Consider the following 9,500-nt stretch of genomic DNA (forward strand, 5'->3'; position numbering starts at 1 on the left):
TGTAACACCTTGACGTCGACCTCCCTAGCAGCTGAGATATACTACTTTCGTCCCATAAAAAACCAACCTAATAAAAAACCAACCTAATACCGGATGTGACACATCCTAATACTACGAAACTGGACATACATAAATCCAGATTTATCGTACTAGAATATGTTACATACGGTTCTAGATTCATTTTTTTATGGGACGGAGGGAGTATAGGGGTAAGGCCAAAGAGAATAGTGTCAAACTTTTTCTTCAAAAAGTTCAAAATGTAAATATATTTTCTTACATATTTCTATGAGAAAGGATTGCACTAAATAGCCTATTTTAAACCACATCTTTTAATTTTTCACCCTCTTCAAGAGAATATATTTTATAAATAGGTTCTCAACATAATTTATCAACCTCTTCACATCAGCGACTTAGTTACCACGAAGGACGAGAGTGTTAAGGTTATTGGTGTCGAGATATAAAACATCGGCATCAATAATCCTGACACTGATAAATATATTTTATTTCTGAATTAATAAGTTTTTTAAAATAAGTTTTACAAACACTAAAATGTTTTAAAAAAATCTAGGGTCGGTCTCGTGTTTTCTTTTCTACCTTCCAAAAGAGTAGAATCAATGATACACTTTCTTTTTCTGATTAAAACAGGTGATACATATATTTGTCTGCTTGAGATGTAGGGGAGGCAGTCGTCTCACACGCCATGTACGATAAGATCATACAAATACCACATTGCCCACAATAGAGACAACCCTCATATGTGATTCTACTTTTTTTTCAACCCTTATGATATTTCTTATTACAAAATCAACTTGAACTTTTATATTCGGACCTTATAGCAATTAAAAGAAATACATATATAACCTAGCCTACACACGGACCCACTATTAGCCTCTCCCACCTTTTCCTATCTCTTCCCCACCCTCTCTCTATTCCCACCAGCCGCCGACCTCGAAACCACATCCCCTTTTCACAGCGGTGCCACCTCATTGTCCGCCACCGCAACGCTACCTCCTCTTCCATCACCACAGCACTGCCTCTCCCCCTTCTCCCCATCCATCGTGGTGCCACTCTTTTCTTCCATTGTCGGCCTCTCCTCCGCTTCTCCACATATTTCTCCCATTGCCTCCTCTTCTTGTGGTTGTTGAGAGGCCACAGAGGCAGCAGATCTGGGCTATGAACTCATTGGATCCGGCCATAGGTTTGTTGGATTTGCACCTACAATGATCTCGGCATGAGTACTCCTCGGCGATGGGGAGCGGTGATGGCCTTGACGGTAGACCTTAGTAGCGGTGGGAGCGACAACGTCACCTCGACGTTGGAGAGAGGGGACGATAACCATGACAAGTTGGGCTCTTGCTACTTCTCTTTTTTTCCAAGCAAATTGTGGGGCTCCGAACTTGTCCAATGCACGGCCATGAGCTGTGTCTTTAGCTAGAGCTCTCGAGATGAGGCATGATGAGGCAACCGGGACCTCTACAGGTCCCGCGTGTTGCCGCGAGACCACAGATCCTACTGTCATGAATGCTCAGCTCTAACGTGGAGGTTTGAGACCACTATTCACGGTGTTGGATTGGGCAAGACCACTGTTCATGCTGTAATGGTTCCCTGTGTCAGCTTGGCACCTGCGAGGCTGTGACCATTCTGGTGGGGTCCACCTACTCAGGATAATTTTGTGATCATTCCACCCACAGTGGATAATGTGGCCATGGAGCGTGAGGTGCCATCAGTTGACCATCCACCGCCCACCGATTGTCCACGTCAACATATTTCAGCATATATATACACAAGTAGACAAAAGAAGCTTTCATAATTGAAGCGTTTGACTCAGAATCCCATTACCGTATTTTTCTTGTGCGATGACGACGTGGCCGATATGGACCTTTGGTTTTTGCTCTTGATAGTGATATGGACAAAAGGTCGGTGCGGCTTTAAAAAATGGAGAGAAATTTACCTTTGCTCGAAGAGGGCAACCGATAAAATCTACGAGCCCAACTGTGTAAAACTTTGTTTGGCGATTAGTAGCCATATTTATACCAACGTTAGAGTAATTAAGAAGTATGGACAGTCCCTTCATTGATTTTTTTTATATGACGTATGTTACTCTTTAAAAAGCTAAACTTGATAAATTTTGACTAATAATCATTAGTCAAATTTATACAAGCGGGCGTATAAAAATTATACCGATATATTTACATTTCAAAGTGCTTTCATACAATAGTATTGTTTTTTATAGCAAAGGAACAATTTGATAAGTGAGAAATCAATTATCAATAGTATTTCAAAATGTTTTCATACAATAATATTGTTTTATAGCTATCAAGAATTTAATTTATGATAAATCAATTATCAATGTTTAAAGGCAAAATTTGCGATCTTTGATGCGACTGTAAAACACCAAAAAAAAGGGGTAATTTTCAGAGGACACTAACTAGTATTTTATCATTTGCAAACCAAATAGAGATAGAATTCGTATTAAACAGACGATGTTGTTCCTTGGACCCTGTTGGACCCTGCCCATATGTATATGTATAGGCCGGACCATACAAAGGGCACAATCAGAGACTGGCCTGCCATATTTGTAGTAGACCCGGCACTGGTGGAGAAACCATCTTTGGTCGCTCCACCAAATTCTACAATAGTCCTGGTTCCATTAAAAACCGGGACTAAAAACGATTTTTAGTCCCGATTAAAAAAATTTTAATCTTTAGTTCCGGTTGGTAACAGTTGGTAACACCAACCGGGACTAAAGATGATCTTTAGTCCCGGTTCAAAAAGTCACCGGGTCGAATTCAGGCCCTAATTATCTTTAGTCCCGGTTGGTATAAACAACTGGGACTAAAAAATAGATTTTTAGTCCCGGTTGTTTATATCAACCGGGACCAAAAATAAAACCACCCGCGCGCGGCACAGAGTCTTGATCTTATCGTTCCATCCCCTTCCTCTCTCTCTCTACTCCCTGGCTCTCATATACAGCAACTCAGATCGGATCTGGCATTATGCCACAGAGTCTTCTCCTCTCCCCTTTCTCCTTCCCTTCTCCTCCTCCTCTACCAGAGCATGCCCGGGCGGTGGCGGCGCTGGCGGCGGGCCGCGGGTGGCGGGCCGTGGGTGGCAGGAACCGCGGCCGCGGGCGGCGGCAGGGAGCGCAGCCGCGGGCGGCGGCGGGCGGTGGCTGGCGGCTGGCCACGGGCGGCAGGGAGTGCGGCCGCGAGCGGCGGCTGGCAGCGGGCCGCGGCGGCAGGGAGCGCGGCGATGGCGGGAGCTGGCGGCCGGCGGCGCCCTCTCCTCTGTGGAAGCACAATTTTCTTTTTCTTTTCCCGAATTTTTGATACATTTGGATCTAAGAACTTATGATTCATTGGATCTGTGATGTATATGATGTGTGATGTATTTGATGTTTGGATCTGTGATGTATTTCTTTAAGAATTTGAGTTGTAGTTTTTTGAGAATTTGTGATGTGAATGATTCATTGATTTAGGGATGATACTTTGATTTGGGGATATTTGGGATATTTGAGGAGATTTGGGAAGCAGCAACTATTTGGAAAGAAACAATGAAAATAAAAAAAAAGAAAAAAATGGTGACCAATCGGGACTGTGCTGCTATCTTTAGTCCCGGTTGGTAACACAGATCTTTAGTCCCGGATTCGTAGTCCCGATTAGAAATCCGGGACTACAAAGGGGTTGCCAACCGGAACTACAAACCATCTCTCCACCAGTGCGGCTCACTAAGGCCCATTCATGGAAATTAAAAGCCAGGATTAGTTGGGAAAATGATAGCATTGCAGCAAAAAGAAATAATAAAATGAAATTGCTAACCTTCTGCTGATAGAAAATGCATCGCTAAATCTTGCAGATTTTAGGCTGCCAGATGAGCTTCGCGATTTATGCTCCAGGCCTTTTCCTCCAACCCTGACAACCTCCTCTTCTTCTCTGACGCCGGCGACACCCTAGACTCAAGCAGAGGACCCCATGGGTTAGGTTCCTAGGTTGGGGTGAGGGTAGCATGCCCGCTTTAGAGGGATGGCCGTGGGAGGCGGCAGCCCAGCGGTGGGCGGTGAGGCGTCAGAGCCATGGGGATGGAGGACAGGAGGAGAGTAGTTGGCCGACATTGGTGGCGGAGGTATCTTGCCTCCGACAACTCGAGGAGGAAGGAGAGAGCGGAGAGGGGGAGGGGTAGGGGTGACGCCCTCCGGCTAGCCGGTGAGGCGGGTGGCGGCATGGTGGGGTGGTGGCAGCGGAATGCGTGACGGGGAGGGGAACATGAGGAGGAGAATTAGGGTTAAGGGCTCTACACGAATCTTAAAACATATCCAACGGTCTAAAATTCGAAAGATGGGAGGTGAGATTTTTCGTTAACATATATATAGACAGTCCCATAATAAAATCCTGAAATTATGGTAGGTGGGCATACGTCCAACTCAAATCCTGAAACTTTTTTTCTTTTGCAAAACAACACAGGCCCCGTTTAGTTTTCAAAACAAAAACTTTTCACCCATCACATCGAATATTTGGACACATGCATGGATCATTAAATGTGGGAAAAAATCAATTACACAGTTTACGGGTAAATTGCGAGACGAATCTTTTGAGGCTAATTGCGCCAGGATTAGACAATGTGGTGCTACAATAAACATTTGCTGATGACGGATTAATTAGACTGAATAAATTTGTCTCGCAGTTTCCTGGCGGAATCTGTAATTTGTTTTGTTATTAGACAATGTTTAATATTTCAAATATATCCGTATATCCGACGTGATACCCCAAAACATAAAATTTTGCCATCTAAACCGGGCCTCAATCCTGAGACTAAATCCTAAGAAAATACAAGTACAATGTACATGTGAACCATCACCACAAGGAACCCTATCTCAGTTCACGCGTTAAATTGATTTTTTTTTTCTGTTTGTTGATGGACGGGAAAAAAAAACAAAAGAACATTTCTAATAGTAAAATTTTGGTATAGCAAATGGTTAATAGGCAATAGCTGGCGCATGGCGGTGATTGCAAAGTGCAAACCAAGTGATCACAACCCCATGGTATGCGTTCAATAAAGTCGAAGTAAGTTAGGGGCAGTTTAGATCCCTGCCAAGTTTTTTCACCCAATCACATTGAATGTTTGAACACATGCATCAAGTATTAAATATAGAAAAAAACTAACTACACAGATTGCATATAAATTGTGAGACAAATATTTTAAGCCTAATTACTCTATGATTTGATAATGTGGTGCTACAGTAAATATTTACTAATGACGGATTAATTATGCTTAATAAATTTGTCTCGCAGTTTACATGTGGAATCTGTAATTTGTTTTGTTATTAGACCACGTTTAATACTTCAAATATGTATCCGTATATCCGATGTGACACGATAAAAATTTTCACCGCTGATCTAGCCTTGCTCCTCCCAACCAACTAATGAACAGGTAACGCCAAAGTAGCAATACATAAGTTTTTCTTTAAAGAAACAAGGTTGTAAACACATAAAAAAATCTGTTAGATATAGTAGTAGATGTAGAAAGTAATTAACCGTAAAAATAGGAATCCGGAGAGTGATAATGATTGAAAGAAAAAAAAATCTTATGAGATTAACTTCATGTTAAAATTTTCTAGGTTCATTAAAGCATTCCACCTACAAAATTCCTGGGGCTTTTGGAATTTCATAGGACTAACTTGCACGAAACAAATCCCATAGAATTTAATACCTATAAACTTTCTTTATAGATCATCCGTTTCGAAGAAGGGCCTACGACATTTTTTTAAGTGCAAGGACTTCAGAGGAATTTTACAGAAGTCGATTGAATCACCTCATGTAGAAATATTAAACTTTTAGGGGTCCGATGAGTGAAAACTGAAGTAAATTAATTTCTTGCAGGGCTAATTTAACTCTGTTTTATATTATAAATCTTCTTGAAAATTTAATTAGGTTTATAAAAATTTATAGCAACACTTATAACACTAAACTAATTTTATTACACCTAACATTGAATATACTTTGATAGTTTATTTGTTTTGTATTGAAAATGTTATTATATTTTTTATATACTTAATCAAACTAAAATTAAAAGAGTTAAAATGATTTATAATATCAAACGTTAAAAGAGTTAAAATAATTTATAATATCAAACGGAGATAGTATTTGCTTAGCCATTGGTGGTCAGTAGGAGCACGTAGCTCTCTACAACTTAGAGCATCCCCAGGTGATACGTTACCCGTACTCCATCCGCATTTTGGCGTATAGGAGCGAAAAAAACAGGGTCCAGGAGATGCGCCATCCAGGGCGCCAAATTAAAGTGGCGGATGCGTCAAACACGGAGAGAGAACGCCCAAAAATAGCGTGTCTCTCCCCATGGATAGTTAGAAGATATTACTAAAATATAGGATGATGGGATATGAATAATGTAATATGGATGATCTGTTGGAGTTGGAAGGGATATGGATAAGAAATTTTTTTATGATACTCTATATGAGTATTTGGAGGATCAAATATAGATTAACTCTTGGGGATGCTCTTATCTCCCGATTTTGTGCGTGCTTGTAACTGCTAAGATGAACATTATACAACTCATCTCTCTTCCTCCCCGGCCTGGTACGCTTCACCATTGAGCGAAGAGCATCAACGCCTTTTCCACAGAATCTGTTCATCCGTTGAGCGGGAGGTAATGAATGTTCCTTGTTCCACTACAATAAGGGATAGAAGCATTGTGTACGCGGTCGCTGTCATGCTTCCGCTTGTGAGTTTTTCATGTTTGATGAGCTTTTTATTTTTAATTTCAATAATAAACCACAGCAAAACTTATTTCTATATCAGATCTTCTTGGCCGTGCCAATTTAATCGGCGTGAACACGACAGCTAGATTAGCCGTGACGAAAGGATCTGTTTGGTAGAGCTTTTGATAGTTCTGGCTTTTCATAGAATAAAAAAACAACCCAAACAATTTAGTTTTTTTTTGTCTATAATCTGAGTAAATGTAGTGTTAGAATCAATTGAGTGAATTATAGGTTTGTTCATTTTGATGCCCAAATCAACCATACCAAATTATAACGATCAGAGCTTGGTAAGGTGGCAATGGTTGAATTGTGTTTAATATTTACCAAGTGAACAGGCCGTATATTACCATCTTCTCATAATTCCCACTATTCCATTCTCAAAATCTAAAACCCTTCGAAACAGGCCCAAAAAATAACATCACATATATCCACTTTGGCATAAATAAGCGCGTAATCGTTTTACTTTTAAAAATAGAAGTTAAAAGAGTCCCAGAAAATAAACAAAGATTGACGCCACCAAAGCTTAGCTATGACTCTCAGCAATTAATCAACCACTCCACCGCGCGTCTCCTTCTTCGCTTCTTCTTCCTCCCTCTCCGCGTCGCCCCCCCCCCCCCCCCCCCCCGGCGAATCGTCGAACTTTCCTTCCTAACCCGACCAACCATCTCTCTCTCTCTCTCTTTCTCCCATTCGGAATATTGATTCTTGCCCTCTCGCCCGCCTTCCTGGTGCTTCTTGGGAGTTGGGAGGGAGGGAGGGGATGGACTGGCGGCCGGACGGCGCGGCGCCGCCGGTTCCGGTGGCGGCGGCGCCCGTCGTACCTGTGGATTTCACGGTGGTCAAGAGGCGGCTCGGTGGCGGCGGCGACATGGAGGTGCGCGACGCGTCGGGCGGCCTCGCGTTCCGGTTCGTGGCGGCGGCGGCGGCGGGCGGTGGCGGGGGCGGGGGCAGGGCGCTGCTCGACGCCGCCGGTGGTGTTCTCGTCACCGTGAGGAGCGGCGAGGTGATGGTGTGTGTGTGTCTTTTTTTTTTGGATTTATCCTCGAAATGGATCGGAATATCGGTTGCCTAGTTTTGTTGCAGGATTGCATCATGGACAGGTTAATTTGGTTTCTTGGACCAAATTTTTTCGTTTCAGCTCCGTACATCTACTAAATAGTGTCATTCAGACATTCAGTTAGAATGAGGATTTCAATTAGCAGTACGATGGTTCTAGAGCTTAAATCAAAACTAAACTAGTTGTTCAATTGTTTCTGCGATCTCCTTGATTTTAGCAAGAAATTTCAATATCCGTACTCCATAGGAACGAGAGGTGAAAATCGAATCGTAAATTCACCAAATGAAATACTACATATGAAGAGACATGTTAGCTGAACATGGTCCTGATGGGAAGGGAAGAACACGCTATCGAACTTGTGATGTGAATGGAACAGTGAAGAGTGTAATGTCTAAGTCGGGACAGTATTTTAAAGCCCATAAAATTCTCTTCTTAGGAGATCATAGAAGAACTTACAATTAGACCATCCTAGTAAAATGTAGGGAAAATTAGAACCATGCCATTATAATTTTGCAAAATTTGAGATATGCCATCCTTTCATTATCTAAAAATGGGTGTAGAGGCCGGGTTCTTTCCATTGTCTAATAAAGTTTTTGTGCATTAGTTATTGATGTAGCCTGGTATGTCTGATGCATGACAAATATTCTTTTAAGTTAATGTGCATGTTTCTTCATAGTGGTACTTTGTTTGAACTTTCCGAACATGATGTAGAATATCTTAGAGTATATTATTAAGTGCTAAATTGTCTTTCCAGGGAGAGTGGCAAGCATTCAGAGGAAACAGTTTGGATTATAAAGACATAATTTACACGGCAAAATCAATATCAGTTTGTTCAAATCGAAATGAAGTACATGTATTCATGCCACCAAGAAGCAATTTTCAAGATACGAAAGCAAGCTACAGGCTCATAGGAAATACATCCCGGAGAGCATGCACAATAATAAGTGGGGACTCCATTGTTTCTCAGGTAAATGTGTACAAGTTTCACCCATGGTTTGAACTTTGGACATATTTCAGTCTATCGGATTAGCGCTACAGTTGTGCTTCTTTTTTTTCTTTGTGCAGACAAATCTCCTATATAAACTCAAGAAGGTTGTCTATTCAACACGGAAGTTTAGAGTGACCATTTACCCAGGAAATGATACACTTCTTGTCATGGCAATGGTTATGAACTTCTTTATGGAAAAATGACACACAATCGGAATGCCTTTTTGAGGAAATGATAACTTCCTGCCAGCATAAATCCTGTATATATTTTTCTTTATTATTGACCAGATTGTTTACGCCCTTAATATGGAATTATGGATGCCTCATTCTTCTGTCATTCAGCAAATTCTCTTTACTGAACCCACTGATGTAAATGTCAAAAGCATTGTGGCTTTTCTGTGTGTTGTTTGGCTAGGTAATTACATATTTGTGGCGGATCTTGGAAGAACTAACAGGAAGGGCTAAAAAAAACTATACAAATCTATAGCTCTCTCTTCTAATCGATGTATGGTAGAAAATTTTAGTGGGAACTTAATTGGGGCTTCTATAGTTACAACACCGGTAGCGGGGGCTTGGGTCTTGCCGCCCCCCATGGTAGATCCGAATCTACATATTCCCTTGTAGGTAGGGATGAGAAGGGACCTTCCCCTATTCGGTTTGGAGGAATTTCGCATGAATTTTGGA

General features: G+C 41.5%; 1 protein-coding gene across 2 annotated transcripts; it reads left to right on the forward strand.

Annotated features, from left to right (window-relative positions):
• The first annotated feature begins 7,460 nt into the window (after positions 1 to 7,460).
• On the forward strand, positions 7,461 to 9,153 carry LOC4338464 (protein LURP-one-related 7). Of its 2 annotated transcripts, none has more exons than XM_015782459.3 (3): positions 7,461 to 7,781; positions 8,584 to 8,796; positions 8,895 to 9,153. In XM_015782459.3, the coding sequence occupies exons 1-3, from the start codon at positions 7,533 to 7,535 to the stop codon at positions 9,018 to 9,020; spliced, it is 588 nt and encodes a 195-aa protein (XP_015637945.1). In that variant the 5' UTR covers positions 7,461 to 7,532; the 3' UTR covers positions 9,021 to 9,153. The 2 variants fall into 2 exon arrangements, with proteins under 2 accessions (XP_015637945.1, XP_015637946.1); XM_015782460.3 differs by having other exon boundaries at positions 7,461 to 7,775.
• The last annotated feature ends 347 nt before the right edge of the window (positions 9,154 to 9,500 follow it).

Source organism: Oryza sativa, chromosome 5 (genome assembly GCF_034140825.1).
Source record: "Oryza sativa Japonica Group chromosome 5, ASM3414082v1".
Classification (NCBI taxonomy): domain Eukaryota; kingdom Viridiplantae; phylum Streptophyta; class Magnoliopsida; order Poales; family Poaceae; genus Oryza; species Oryza sativa.